Source organism: Sminthopsis crassicaudata, chromosome 2 (genome assembly GCF_048593235.1).
Source record: "Sminthopsis crassicaudata isolate SCR6 chromosome 2, ASM4859323v1, whole genome shotgun sequence".
In the NCBI taxonomy this organism is placed as follows: domain Eukaryota; kingdom Metazoa; phylum Chordata; class Mammalia; order Dasyuromorphia; family Dasyuridae; genus Sminthopsis; species Sminthopsis crassicaudata.
The window spans coordinates 94,223,000-94,239,526 of NC_133618.1; the positions used below are offsets into that span (position 1 = coordinate 94,223,000).

A 16,527-nucleotide genomic window follows, 5' to 3' on the forward strand; every position below is an offset into this window, starting at 1 on the left:
TTTTGGAATCCATGGATTTTATAAAGCCAAGTAACTAACAATTAAACCCAAGGTAATTCTATATCTAGTATAAGACACAAGAATGGCCCAAAGTAATTCTATCTTATTTTCAAGTTGCCATATGTAAAGCAGTTAATATTTTGATTGAGCATAAGGGAGTAGTGATACATATTCAAGGATTAAATAATATATACTATTTTATTCTTTTTCCATTTATTTTAGCATGAACTTTCCTCATAAAAAACTAAAATTTCAAAAATGTCTCCAAAGTTAAAAGAAATTTCCCTGGATAAGGGAATAAATTATATTTATGGATGGAGAAATGGTTAAAATAATCTTTTTAGTTCAACTGAAAAAATCTTTGAAATAAATGCAGAATTCAAAAAAGTATTCCATCAGATCATTTTCTGAAGAGTATAAAAAAGACTAAATAATAGATGTGCTTGAGAAAACTTCTGAATTGGATATCATGTCAGATTAATTCAGGCATAAACAAATAATACATATAGCAGACAGTATTGACAATATTAAGAGAAAATGCCAATATTGTCACATATTCAATAGAGATGGAGGATATGAGAAATTATTTTCTAACTCTAGCCTCTTGGAATGGGTATTTAAAATAATATGCTCAGTCTGATTCATGACTCCTAATGTAAATATACAAGGTTTTTTTTGTTGTTTTTTCATCCTCAGAGGCAATGATTTTCTATTCTAAAGTGAGGTGAGTTATAAGTGAAAAGCAACAATTAGGTGAACTTTAAAATAAGTCTTTGCAAAAAACATAAGAATGGAAGCTAGCAATATTTGAAATATGTAATTCCTAATGAGGTATAAGCATTTATTTGTATTGGGTTTCCAAAAAGCTCAAAGTTTAAGTTGATGTAATGATAAGGAAAGTAAAGGAAAAAAATAAAAAAGGTTTTCTGACTGTCTCTCTCTCTCTCTAATGAGCAAAGAAAATGAAGGGAGAACATGTGCAAAGAGATTTTTCCATATAATTGTTTCCTATATTATAATAGAAATTTCTAGCATATGAAAATGGAGATGTCATACCTTCACATCCTCTTTCTATCTGTCCATTGCAAAAAAGAGCATCAGAGATAAGATCAGGGAGCCGTCCATTTAAATCCACTGATGCCAGGCAGCCTTGAAAACCTTCTTTTGCATGGACTAATTTTGGCAATGATTTGTACATCTCTTTGGCAACTCCTCCTATATACAAGTCACCTGTGGATAGAAAAAAAAAAGACTTAGAAAGGAACAAGGAATAATTGACTCTAAAATAGAGATTGAGAGGTAGAGATAAAAGCTTATTCCTTTACTTGTAAAAGCAACATAAATATTTGGATTTTGGCTTTTTTCCAAGTGTGCCAACATCAAAATATTCAGATAATTCCTCTGATGCCTACGGAACCATCCAAAATGGCGACAAAGATTCCATGAAGGTGACATTATTGAAAGATGATAATGTGATTAACAAGTCTCAGACTATTGATGTCTTAAAAAAGGTCTTTAATTTATGAAATATTTTAGTGTCAAAATCCAGTTTTCTTGCTACATCTCAATTCATTTTTCTCTTCTTTTGTCTTGTAGATTTAACCACCATCCCAATAATATTCTGTGTATACCTGAAGAATGCTGTGTCCTGCCTTGGACCTTACTTCTAATTAGTCACAATTTCTTTATTTACTCTTCAAAACCTGAGCTCCATGCCTGAAATTCTCTGTCCCTCCTTCTGTCTTTCAGTTTCCTTTATTTCTTTTAAGAATCAGTTCAAAATCTACATTCTATAGGAAACCAGTTGGTTACCTGAGTTTTTCCTGTTCATGTATTTCCATATATTCTCTATATGTCATATAGGTGCTTAATCAGATACCTTTTTCCTTAGTGGAACGTGTTCTTTTTGAGGGCAGGGACTTCTAAGGATATGGAATGGGGATAAAAATCCATCTTTCTTTTGTATCCCCATTGATTAGTAGAGTGACTTGCACATATTTAATGCTTGTTGACATTCTACCAGCTTTCCTGTTACACTGCAGTTTACACAGACCTTAAATTAACAACTTCACTTTTTATTCATTTGTATGCTATTTTCCACATGTATGTCTTTAGATTTTATATAAGACACATATGTATGTATATGTGAGTAAACATATATATATATGTATGCTTATATATATTTTTTTCTGATGATACAGTATACTTATTAAGAAATAGGCTATGATTGAGTTTTTTTCTTACCTTTCAAAGCTTAAACTTTGTACTGTGATCAAGCAATGAATCTGGTTTATGGGTGTTTTAGGAAAGGTATATTCTTTGTCATATGCTTTATTTATGTTATATTTTATATTATTCTGTTTTTAGGTGCTCACTTTTCTAACTTTATGGTTAGTTGGAATGAACGTTCATAGGATCATTATTAAAAGATCAGAGATTTGGGCCAGGAAGAGACCTTGGATGTTATCTAGTGTAAACTATTAGTTTTACAGAGAATTAGTGAGATCCAAAGAAGTTTTAATTATTTGTGTAGGGTCACAGTGGTAATGAGTAGTGAGACTAGCATTTGAACCTAGACCCTTTAATTCCAAACCCCCCAGCAATGCTTTTTACTTCATTCCATTTCTTGGGGTACCGCCTGAACTACTTCCTCATTATCACCAATCATACCAGATATCATGTCCTGAATAGAATTCAGCCCTGGAGCCTCCTTCTCCTGATTTTCTCTAACTACTTCATTCCCTCTGCTCCGACCTTATCTTCAACAATTTAATTGATAACAACCTCTTTGTCTCATTGACTTTTACCCCTACACAGCCCTGTTTCCTAGCTCTCACTGCATTGCATTATCACTCTAATTTTCTGGAGCAAAATGATCCCTTCCCTGTACATGCTGCTTTCCTAATTAGAAGGCAAGATCTTTGAGGGCAAGCAAGGCCTTTGCTTATATCTCCAGAACTTAGTAGTCATTTCGTTTATGGTAAGCATTTAATAAATACCTTTTTCATTCTTTCTATTGCACTAATTTACTTCTATTGCTGCTTTGAAATGGATGATCACACCCAACTTATTTCATTGCCATTTATCTCTATTGTTTCAGCTACTGGTGAAAATATCAGACCAAGGAAGGATAGTCTTGGAATAGTGCTGCCATATATTGATTACACACACTTCATTTATATATCTATGCCCCACAATTCCCTTTTTTTTTTCTTTCCCTAGTTTACTGGAAACAATTTCTAGGACAGGTTGGTTGTAGAGAACCTAAAATCTGGAAACCAGGAAGAAGCTATTGAATCTATGTTAGAAGTAAACAAATAGGAGAACATATTAGAGTGGCAGTAGTGAAGAGATAGGGAGTAATTTGAGCTATGATAGACAATGGCAAAATTTTATAACCCAACAGATATGTGAGGTAAATTACACAGAAGAGTAAGAGAAACTTTCAAAGTTAGATCTTGGTTTTGCATCATCCTTATGATTAAAATATACTAATTCTGATATTTACATTATCTATAACCTAACTTTATCTTGCCTTCCCAGCTTTATTTACTATTTCACTCACTTGATGTTCCAGCAAAATTGGCCTTCTAGATGTACCCTGATTTTGCCATTCCACCTTCTGTCTTTGAATCTTACCATGAGTCATCGTCTATATTTGTAATAAATTCCCATTGTTCCTCAAACTCTCAGAATCTTCAATATCAGCTGGGATTTAAACATGGAAAGAGTTATCAAGGAGCATTTAAGAGGTCAAGTCCAGTAGGTTACTTAGTAATATGAACCTGGAGTTGAATTATAGTTTAGATGTTGTCTAAATGTCTAAGAGAAAGTGAATATAATTGAATTTAAATGGAAATGTCCAAGTGTGGTTTTAGAGCAGTGGAAATTATTTCAATTCCTATTAGTGATTTTAATTAATAATTTTAATTATTAATCTTAATTATTTAATTCATATTATTAATATCTATATTTTTATTCATAACTCCTTAATAGATATTATATATCTTAAATGTCTTTTATTTTAATTTTTTTAAAGTTCCCCAAAAGGGCAATCACTTGGAGGACATAGAGATAGTATTCTAGTAAAATTCAAGGTAGCAAAAGAAATAAGAAAACAAAGTAAAACAGACATGTGCAAAAAACCTCCTATCACTATTTGAGGAAAAGACTATCATCGTGCATAATTGACTGGATTATAAATTGTGTCAGTGCTAGAATTCATCAGATTCCCTAATGAAATTGATATTCTAGCATTGGTACACTAAGATATTTCTCTCAGCTCTAACTGTGGCTAGAAATTAAAAAAAAAATTATGCTCCCTTGGTTAATTGTGAAATGCTATTTCAGCAGGAAGAATTTCACTTTTTACCTCTTGGGAACAAATCAGTTTATACTCTGAGGTTTGGAATTTCATTGCCTTCAATTTAATCTCCTTTTGCATAACTATATATGAAGTGAATAATCTGAGGAACAATTCTAAGTAAGGTACTGCCTTATATCCATCACCACAGCTTTATTTGAAAGGAAGAAAGTAAAACATAAATTTCTTTTAAAAAATAAGTAAGATAGAACATTCTATAAGCACCCAAAAAGGAAGCAGATATTTGAAATAAGTAGGTCTTAGTAATATTGCTTGCACTCATTTATTAAGAAGAGAAAATTAAAACTACTATTTCCTTCAATTATTTAAAGAATCATGTTGGCCTACTAAAAACAAAACTATAGGTGAAATTAATTTTCCCCTTTTAATTCTATAATTAAGAGACCCAGTGTAGAGTTTAAGAACAACTAATAGATCTAAACAACTTAGAAATGAATGGTCATTTAACTGAATGGGAAAATTCCTAAATTCAGAACATATGACACATTCAATATTGAGGATAAAGCGAAGCTAATCCTTCAAATACTGCCTCATACAAAGAACAAAAACCAAACAAAAAACCATCCATAGCCCCAGTTCTAAGGTTTTAAAAAGCTGTTTTGGCCGTACATGACATTAGAAGGTCAATGTATAGTAAATGCCAGATTGTTTTAAAAATGGATTTATAGGATTATAAATTTAGAGGTAAATGAAATCTTTATAGAAACTATAAACCCTCTTCATTTTACAAATGAAGAAATTAAGTGATGAAAAGGTTAAAAAAATTTCCCAGGGCCATCTAGTATCACACAGGATCATGAAAGACCAAACAAGCATTTATTGAACACCTATCATGTGCCAGGTATTATTCTAAGAACTTTGCAAACATTATGTCAATCCTGAAAACAAGTCTGACTTGTAAGAAAGAAAGAAGTAAAGGGAATAAGTATTTATTAAATGCATGCTATGTGGCAGACACTGTGCTAAGTTCTTTTTTAAATAGCTTTTTTATTTACAAAACATATGCATGGGTAATTTTTTCAGCATTGACCCTTGCAAAACCTTCTGTTACAACTTTTCTCCTCCTTCCCCCCACCTCCTCCCCTACATGGCAGGAACACCAATACATGTTAAATATGTTAAAGTATATGTTGAATGTAATATATGTATACACAATTTATACAGTTATCTTGCTGAACAAGAAAAATTGGATTTAGAAATAAGGTAAAAATAACCTGAGAAGAAAAATAAAAATGCAAGTGGACAAAAACAGAAGGAGTGGAAATGCAATGTTGTGGTCCACAGTCATTTCCCATAGTTCTTTCGCTGAGTGTAGCTGGTTCTCTTCATTATTGAACAATTGGAACTGATTTGGTTCATCTTATTGTTGAAGAGAGCCATGTGCATCAGAATTGATCATCATATAGTATTGTTGTTGAAATATACAATAATCTCCTGGTTCTGCTCATTTTACTCAGCATCAGTTCACTTAAGTCTCTCCAAGCCTCTCTGTATTCATCCTGCTGGTCATTTCTTACAGAACAATAATATTCCATAACATTAATGAACCACAATTTATTCAGCCATACTCCAACTGATGGGAATCCATTCAATTTCCATTTTTTAGCCACTACAAAAAAGGGCTGCCACAAACATTTTTTGTGCTAAGTTCTTTAGAAAAAATATCTCCCAACAATGATCTCAAGTTATTGATACCCACAATATTGTGAGGCAGGTGCTACTATGATCCCAACTTTATTGAGACAGAGGTTGAGTCTTGCTCGTGTCATATAACTAGCAAATGTCTGGTTAGATTTTAACTGTGATCTTTCTGACTTCAGGACTAGTGCTCTAACCATTCTGCCACTTTACTGCCTCAAAGAATTTGAAAATGTGATATCTCAATGCAAAATGCAGTGCCCTATTCCCTATACTAAGCTGGGTTTTTTTTTTAGTAGCTGTTCTTTAACTTCAAATAAGGTTAAGATTTTAACCTTAAAATGAGCTTTCTTGTCCATGCTTTGGATAGGTATTGCAATGGCACAAGAGAAGAAAATTTAAGGATAGATAATCAGATTATATAGTTAAGTATGGATTATCAGAATTAGAAGAAACCGTAGGAATCAATTAAGAGCCTTTCTTTCATAGAAATGGAAGAGCAACACATGGTTAGTTTCATTCTTGTGCTCTAGAGGAAAGCCCCTCCCCCCCCCCACAGCTCTCCTATATCTGATCTCTTTAGGTTAAAGCTTTGATACATATTTAAAGGCACATCTTTCTGAGAGAAGTAAAACTTTAAGCTGTTTACAACTTACACGTTAAAGTAAAAGGATTTTGGATCATCCTACACAGTCTTTGAAGGAGAAAGAGTATAGAATGCTGAGTACCATGTCAAACAGTTAAAAAAAGGAGATGAGGGATATTGCTGATTGGCTGAGGGCACTGAAGACAGTTCTCTACTTTATCATATTACTTTTAAATTCTGTGAAGCACTCAGATATGTTTAGAAGGAAAGATCAGAGTCTTCTGTATATAATATGAGTGAATGTTTTTCTTCATTAGAGCTCTTTCTATTCGACTAACATCACTGAGATAATAAAACCTCAAAACTGGATTAAAAACAAAAGAATGCTCCCAATCTTCTCTACCTGTTATTAGCAGTAAAAAATGAATTCAGTATAATTCTTTGATGCATGATGATGGCAGAGCTTTCTGACAGACTAAAGTTGGTACCCAGACCAAAGAAAAATATTTCCTTTTTACCTTTTAATTTTTATATTTTTCCTCTCTTTCACATATGCTATATAGCATAAACACTGGCCTATTTGCAGTTCTTTGAATATAATAGTACATCATTTGTCTCCTTTAATAATTGTCCACTATTCAAGGAATTCTCTATCCTTACTCCATTTCTTCCTTACCCTGATTTTTTTTCAGGACTGAGCTCAAGTTTCATCTACTTCAAAAAGTCCATTGTAGTCACCCCAGGTGCTAACACTTTCTTTTTCTTGAGTCCCTCTGTCTTCTCTCTATATATTTACCTAAATGTTTATGTTATTTTTCCTAACAGAATATAAGCTCATTGAAGAGTTTTTTAAGTTTATTTTTATTGTAAACCCTTAATGTAGTCTTGGAACCCATTAAGTGCTTAATATATGCTTGTTGACTTGAATTTATTATTTTTTTCCAAGACAATGAATAAGGAAGCACTAAGGTTCTAATTACCTCTTTTTTCTTTACATTCATCAACTAAATCTGTGGCATATGAGAATCTGTATGAGTCTATCTTGTTACATTTTTCTATTTTTTCTATTGGAGATCACCTTCATCTACTCCACCTATATTCAGAGAGAATCACAATATTTCCTCTCTTATACAAATAATCTTTTGCTGAAAGGCCAAAGCCAATCATATTCATAGAGGTTGACATGGAAGACCCAGGACCTCAATTCTTTTTGAAGAGACTTTCTGAGAACTGTTTATAAAAATGTTATAGAAATTTCATTTATTTTTATCATCATTCCCCATTCTTCTAAGGAGCAGAAAATATTTCATAGGCTTTGCTATAGACTAGATTGTCCATGGCCTAAAGACAAAAGTACTGTTGTCAACAAACATTTATCTAGCTCAATAGCCACTCCAGCAATATATTATTTTCCTATTTCATTTTTCTCCAAGTGTTTAAAAGCATCTTATAGTTGTTCCTTTGTCATGTTTCTAGGACAACTATATAATTTCAATAAAATTAGATTTATCATTGCACAATCATTATTTGTATTTTAAAATATAGTGTTTATCATTCTGTTGGTAGGTATATAAAATCACTGAAATTGATCTTCGTTTTTACTGAGCCAATTATCATTTTAATATCTATCTTTCTACATACCTTAGCACTAAAAATGATTAATTGTTCCAGTTAGAATGATCCGCTTTTGTCTCCTACAAAACTCTGAATATTCCTGCCTCTGGACAGGGAAATCTCCAAAATAAACCTGAGTTATAGTTCATGTATAAGTTTTCCAAAAGGTAACAAGGTCTCCAACTCCTTTTTTTATTTAGTACATACTTAACAGAACCATAATATTTTGGAATTGGTTAGTACTTCACTGTCCATCTAATTCAGGGACTCTTAACATTTTGTTGTGCCATGGACACTTTTGTTAGTCCAGGGAAGCCTGCTCATAACATGCAGGGCTGATTCAATGTTAGGAAACCTATCAGCATAATTGATCATATCAATAACAAAAACACAAGTCTTATGATTATCTCACTAGGTATAGAATGAGCTTTTGTCAAAATAAAAATCATTCCTATTAAAATATCAGAAAGCATGGGAATAAATAAAGCTTTTATTAAAATGATAAGTAGTATTATATATAACAGGGATAAGTTAGGAGTCTTCCCAATAAAATTAGGGTGAAGCAATGATACTAATTATCACCACAATTTTTCAATGATGTACTTGAAATGCTAGCAATAAGAGAAGAAACAGAAATTGAAAAAATAGAGTAGGCAATGAAGAAACAAAATTATTACTCTTTGCTGATGATATGATAACATACTTGAAAAATCAATTAAAAAACTAGTTGAAATAATTAGTAACGTTAGCAGAGCTGAAGTACAAAAATAAACATAAACATCACCAGCATTTCTACATATTATGAACCAAGTCCAGCAGCAAGAAAGAGAAAGAGAAATTTAATTTAAAATAACTCTTGACAATATAAAATACTTGGGAGACTACCTGCCAAGACAAATCCTGGAACTATATGAACACAATTATAAAACACTTTTCACAAAAATCAAGTCAGATAAACAATTGGAAAAAATAATTTCTCATGGGTAGGCTGAATCAATATAATAAAAATGACAATTCTACCTAAAGTAATTTACTCATTCTCTGCCATACCAGTTAAACTACCAAATATTATTTTATAGAGCTAGAAAAGATAATAACAAAATTCATCTGAAAGAACAAAAGATTAAGAATGTCATGAGACTTAATTTTTAAAAATGTGAAAAAGGTGGCTTAGCTGCATCAAATCCCAAACTGTATTATAAGGTGATAATCATCGAAATAAAGATTCAAAGATGTTATAGAAGCAAATTATACTAAGAATAATAGCATTTTATAGGACTTTGCTGTTTGCAAAAACAATTTTGCATATATTATTTAATTTGATCCTCACAGAAACTTCTTATAATAGTTACTGTTATAACCTTTATTTTGCAGATGAGGAAGCTAATACTTACATATATTAACTGTGTTGCTCAGCATTACAAAGCTACTAAGTGTCTCAGTCAGAATTCAAACTCTCATCTTCCTGACTCAAAGTCCAGCACTTTATATCCATTGTTCTTTTCTGTCTCTAATGATTTGCCCACAATCATATGGTTTATGTGTCAGTTCTAAGTTCCTTATTCAAATCTCTTGCTCAACTACAGCATGTTTCCTTCTGTCCTTATCTCTTTGTGGACCTGTTTGTTTCTTGAGGATAGGGATTCATCTGTGTCCACAGAATGAAAGAAATGTAACTTCTCCACCAAGGCTTTATGCAGTTCACATGATTGTGACTATGATTATCACAATAGTTTTGCTACCTGAATTTATTAAGCTCTAGTTGTGGCAGTAGGAGGGCACCAGATTAGTCACTGGGCTTTTCTTCCTAGAAAAACCTTAACTCTTACTTTTGGACCAACCTGCAGTGTCTGAGAGGTTTTTTCCCCTCTCTAATTATAGTCTGGTTGTCTTTTTTCTGACAATGGCTGGCATCCATCATTCTAGCACTGACTGAGGGTCAAGGGAGTCAAGATACTGAAATTTGAAAATATCATTGAGACCACTTAATAGAAAATGTTGACATACCCTCAGCCAAGTGATATGGGATAGCAGTGTTGTTGCTTTGAATCCTTGGCAATCAAAATCAAGGGTTTCAGCGGCCAAAGTAATGAGGCACCACTCAATAATGACTTGTAAATTTTATGATACAAGTGGTTCGTTTGTTCCTCTCTACTTCTATAAATCTCAGGAAATTCCTGGAGAGTCTTGGCTGAGTTGGGAGAGCAATTGTAATAAGTGTCAGCAAGTGTCCAAAAAAGGTATAGCATATTCTAAAGGTAACTGGGACTTCACCTTCATGCCAACTGTGTAATCTTATGAAGACAGAGTCAATTTGCTTCTGTAATATTAAATATTAGGCACCAAAACACTGAAGAGTGCAGTAGAAGTTTTATTATAGCAAAATTAGATTTTTGATCCAGCTGCCAAATTGCAACTGCCTACCACAGAGAGGTTAATCTGCCTCCTGCATTTATCTAGGGGTCAAGCTAATGCTCCAATCACAGGCAAAAGCCCTACTGGTTTCCTATCAGTGGGAGTCTGCTTTATGGACTGACTTGACTCCAGTGAGATATTGGTTGAGACCTTAAGATTCTTCTGCTCTGTATGGAAAACAATTTGAAGGTTATAAATGGAAATTATGTATGTACTTACACAGAATATGCTTCCAAAGTTCTGAAGTTCCTGGCTTAGATTGAAAAACCTTTGGTAGAAAAATGCCCTAAATTAGGGATTTGGCAGGGTGGGAGGGGAAGGGATGAGATTCTTAGATTTTTCAAAATCATTGAGTCTTCTTGATTACCTGGGATCTGCCATAAGCATTGTGTTAGAAAGATAAAGTAAAAGTCATCTAGACGGATAAGAACAAAATGCATTTAAAACTGAAGCAGTCTGTTTGTCCAACAGACTGTGAGGGAAAGTTGGTGGGGCATGCTAAATAGTAAATAATAAAATCTAATTTGCTAGGGTAATTCATCTCCTGTAGAATCGACTATATGCCAATTACTCTGCAGCAGATGGGGTGAGGAGTTCAAGCATACCAAATTCATATTGAGCAACTTCCATCTTATTGCTCCTATAAATTTTTATATACTTGAAAACAGGGACTAAAATATTTTCAGTCCTTTTGTACCTCACCACCCCTTTTGATTTTGTCACCTGTCCACTAACAATTTTGCCATCATGTATTCCTCTCCACCCCTTTGGCATATAATGGAATCAATAATCTACAGACTTAATAATTGGGATTCTAGAAGTTCAATTCAATTTAATTCAACAAAATCTCTTGAATATTTGCAACATGAGATGAATGATTTCAATGGATGTATTTAGAAACTTCTTTAATAAGGATTCATACTAACAGGACAAATAATGAAACAGAGGAAATACCAATTCATAAGATTCTTTCCTATGTCTTATGTATTTCTATGAAAGTATTTGTTTTTCTCTCTTCAACAATAATCAATATCCATTTTGGGTGGAAAAATGATACATAATGTAAGATGTAGAATTATAGACTTTTCCTATGATAATGACCTGTTTTAAAAATTTGCCTTTCTGTAGATGTCAGTATTCTCAGATGTACAGAACAGAAAAGGTAAAATCCATCACTGGGTTTCTAGATAGCTCTAAAAAACAAAAAGATATAAGTGATACAAAGAAGTCTGCAAGCATCGTGCAAAGCCTCTGCAGGAGAATGTAAATGGATGCAAGTTTACATATTATTGTGCAAACTTTCTAGCATCTTCTAAACATCAACCCCATCAATGCCAGAAAGATGTAATGCTCTCATTTGGGTCATTTCATACAATCAGGTTGGGATGGTTCTCATGAGCTTATATATGAATGCTTTCTCCATCTTGAGTTAAATGATTCATGACAAGAAATGCAAATAATTAATTACAAATACAAAAAAGATAGAAAGTGTGAACGGGGTGGGGGAGAAGAAATCCTGTTTCAAGACTGATTGAGGGAAGGTAATATTTTGAGATGACTTGTTTTTTTTTTCCCCTGTGGCATCAACAATAATAGGGAGATGGCAGAAAGTTCAATTATGCTGTTTGGATGATTAATTCATTTGCCAAATTTCAAATATTCTATCAATAAATTTTAAGTATCTGTTATTACAATGGTAGGCACTGGAGACTGAGGGAGGAGTGCACAAAACCTCTATATGATACTATCCCTCCCCACAAAGTGGTTAGAGCCAAGTTAGGACATAAGACATTTACAGGACACAATCATTTAGTGTAATGAGGTACTTAACTTGGTGGCACTGGTTGTATGTATAATGGATTCAGAATAATAACTACTCACATTTATATTGTCTGTCTTCAATGGCTTACAAAGAGATATCTGTCCAATAATGAATTCTGTCAAAAATATATTCCACTACCCACCATATTTTAAACTTATTTTGTATGGACTTATTCATATATTGTCTTTCCTCAATAGAATGAAAGCTCTTTGATGGCAGGAACTATTTCATTTTTGTCCTTGAAGCCCCAGAACCTACCACAGGGCATGGAAAGCAATGAAGGAAAGAAGGGAGCATTTGTATCCACCTAACGGACACTTTATAGGTTGGAGCAAAGTAGCACAGTGAATAGAGCACTGAGCCTGGAGTGGGAAACGTTGAGTTTAAATATAAACTTAAAACCTTACCAACTACATGATCCTGGGCAACTCACTTAAACTCTACTTGCCTCAGTTTTCTTACCTGGAAACTAGAAATAGCATCTATTTTTGAAAGTTATCATGACAATCTAATAAGATAATATTAGTAAATTGCCTGGTATATAGTAAGCATTATATAAATGTTATTACTATGTGCCATCTATGGTACTAAGTGCTTTATAAATATTATCTCTTTAGATCTTCATAATAATGGATGCTGAAAAAAAAAGAGCAGACAAAGGTTAAATGATACGTGGCATAGGAGCTGCCTAATAAAGGCGAAGTAATGTCATGAAAATATTAAAATTTCTACTTTATAGGTGAGAAAAGTCTTTCAGAGAAACTTGTGACATGGTAATGGTAAAAAAAAAACCAACAAGTTTCAAAGTTGAGTTTTAAATGCAAGTCTCCCTAATTCCAAGTTTATTACTTTGGCCATCACACTATGCTATCCTCAACTCTTTGCTCCAGGTGTACTTTGATTGATTCATTATTTCCTGTTTATGTGGACTCCCTCCAAGGATACAGGTATAATATATATGGGAATTTATGCCTTCTCATTTTACACTATTTTCAAATTCATGTCTTCCTGAAAATCCTTCACATGATATTCCAATCTGTAGCAATGTGTTCTCTTGGTATTATAGAGATATCAAAAGAACAAATGGCCTCTCCATAGGTTGCCCCTTCCTCTCACCACAAAACTGGCCCACCTTATTATCTAGTCACTCACTTCTACAGGGAAGTATTTTATGTTGCTCCCTTTACACAGTCCTAAGCTATTCGTTCATCGCAATCTACTGAAGTTCACTATACGATTACTATATTCCTTACTATCACCCTTTCAGGGCCTCCCTACTAAATTATTGGTTCCCAACTGACTTATTTGGAAACTGAGTGGCTATGTCTCTTAGCCATAAAGCATTATTAGAATAACAATTGTTGAAAAGATAAGCCTTTTTGTTCAGGAAAAATTCTGAGTTCATTAAATCTTCTGTATGGTTTATCAGAAACAATTAGACTATTTCCTTCTTCCTAATGTTCAATGTTGGGACTGAATTATCCCTGTCTGACCAAGATTTATGGAATATAGATCATATTTGGATTTTTTACAAGATTAATCAATCTATACCTATCTAAACTGATGATTCAATATAACACATTCAATCTCTCAGTCTATTTCTTGATCCATCTAAATAGATAAGTAGTTTCTGTAGTGCTTAGAACAGTAAATGAATAATACCACTACTAAGTCTTTCTCCCAAAGAGATTTTTAAAAAGTGGAGGAAGGACCTGTATGCACAAAAATATTTATAGCAACTCATTTTATCGTGGGCAAAAACTGGAAATGAGGAGATGCCCATCAGTTGGGAATGGCTAAACAACTTCTTTTATATGATTATAATGTATTATTATTGGGCAACAAGAAATGGTAAGCAGGATGATATCAGGAAATATCTGGAAAGGCTTACATGAACTGATACAGAATGAAGTGAGCTGAACCTAGACACTGTTCATAGTAACAGCAATAATCTGTAATGAACAACTGTGAATGATAGTTATTCTCAGCATTCACTGATCCAAGACAATATCAAAGGATTTATGATGAAAAATACTATCCATCTTCAGAGAAGGAGCTGATGATGTCAATACAGATTTTCTTTCTTTCTTTTTTTTTAAATTCCTTCTACAAAATGGTTAATATGGAAAGGTTTTTTTACATGATTGCACATATATAACTCATGTCAGATTGTTACCTTCTCTGAATGGGAAGATAGAAAGAATAGAAATCAAAATTTTAAAAATGTCAAAAATTGATTTTATATTTAATTAGTGAAAATTAAATATAATTTTATAAAAAAGAATAATGTCTAGGATATAGTTGGCATTTAATTAATGTTTTTGATTGCTTTATATCTCTCTCTTAGACATACATATATATGTATGTATATGTATAGCCACGAAAAGCATAGTTGTACACTATTAAATATAAACCTCATGCATAAGAATGTTGTTAGTCCCCTTTCTTTTCCTCCTCCAGTAGGTTGATCTACACCCAAATAGTTTGAATTTGAATAGTTTTTCTATAGAGGCAGGGAACAAATGGTATCTTGATCTAAAATAAATCTAAACTAGAAATTCAGCATCTCATTGGGAATCTCCATTTCATTGGCAACTAGAAAAAAAAAAGAATTCTAACTGGAAAATGAACATGGAGCAGTTGTACCCGATCTGGGAACGAATTTTCTTGGATTGTAGAACTTAAGTGATTTGTTTTGATGATGGGGAGGCTTGCCAAGGCCCAGCATCATTACCTAAGGATTTGTTCCACTTCTCCAAAGCAGATAGTTCAGAGAAAGGAGAGAAGTAGTTGTTACAAGATACAAACAAAGGTTGAATATAATTGGGGAAGAAATAAATGTATATGTCTTAGAGATTGCTTTTTTTGGGTGTGTTTTTTGGAATATGAATTCCCTTGAATTTTTAGACAACAAACCATAAAAAAATAAAGAGGGCAGGGAATAGTTTGCTGGTAACCTGAAAATTGATAAAAAAAAGAAACAGGATAAATGATTATACCTTTATAATGTATTTATGCCTTGGATACAATGCAGTGGTCCTCAAACTTTTTAAAGAGGGGGCAGTTCACTGTCCCTCAGACTATGGGAGGGCCGGACTATAGTAAAAACAAAAACTCACACTCTGTCTCCGCCCCTCAGCCCATTTGCTATAACCCAGAGGGCTGCATAAACGTCCTCAGCAGGCTGCATCTGGCCCACAGGCCGTAGTTTGAGAATCCCTGCCATAGTGGAACTGAATGATTTTGCTTTTCTCTAGTTTCTATTGGTATTTTCTATGATCATAATTACACTTCAGTGATTGCTAGGGTAGAGAAAGAAAAAGCAATCATATTGCAGTACCTTTTTTCTTTCCCTTTTTTCTGGATATATGGAATAACATTAATTTGGGGAATAAGGATGGGACACAGTTAAAAAATAGCTCATTCAATCCAACTGTCAAATATTCCAACCAATCAACTAAATATAGCTTTCATCCTAGAACTTGATCAGACTTAGATTGCTCTAAAGCATTCTAGAATTTATTGTCCATCTTTCAGCTTCCTCAGATTCATAGGCAGAATAAGCTGCTTCTATCTGGAATTAAAAAAAAAAAGATAATGCTAAACAGAAATGCCTTAAATTACTATATGTGTTGGAAAACCAAACATTTGTCATTGTAAAATGACTTCTCTTTTACCCAAGACCACAATATTGTATGAAACTTGTTTGATTATTGAAAGCAGACTTTTCACTGATTCCATCAGTTATTATTCTGAGATTTAAATTATATACCTCGAATCAACAGCCTGATGGGGATGTTGCTGATTATACTGCAGAAATTTGACATCTACCTCAACACTGCAATTTTGGGTACTTCTTAGATTGTATGGTATAGAATCTCCTTTTATGCACAATTCACATCACATTTCTTTTGATATTATCAAATTTGACATTTATAATCTCCTATGACAAGGTCCTAACCATTGACACTCTCTCAATGCATTTCATAGAAATTAAAAACCTATAAAATCTTGATATAACATAGACAGTCCTTGTTAAAAGGGTCTACAGAACATAAGAAACATAGG

At 33.1% G+C, this 16,527-nt stretch overlaps 1 protein-coding gene across 32 annotated transcripts in view; it reads right to left on the reverse strand.

Annotated features, from left to right (window-relative positions):
• The window catches only part of NRXN1 (neurexin 1), a 1,346,328-nt gene that overhangs the window by 659,682 nt on the left and 670,119 nt on the right, over window positions 1-16,527 (reverse strand). For all 32 annotated transcript variants that reach the window (XM_074286813.1, XM_074286834.1, XM_074286827.1 and 29 more), the window contains one exon: window positions 1,057-1,230. In XM_074286813.1, the coding sequence (XP_074142914.1) occupies window positions 1,057-1,230 (174 nt within the window). The remainder of the gene's footprint in view (window positions 1-1,056; window positions 1,231-16,527) is intronic.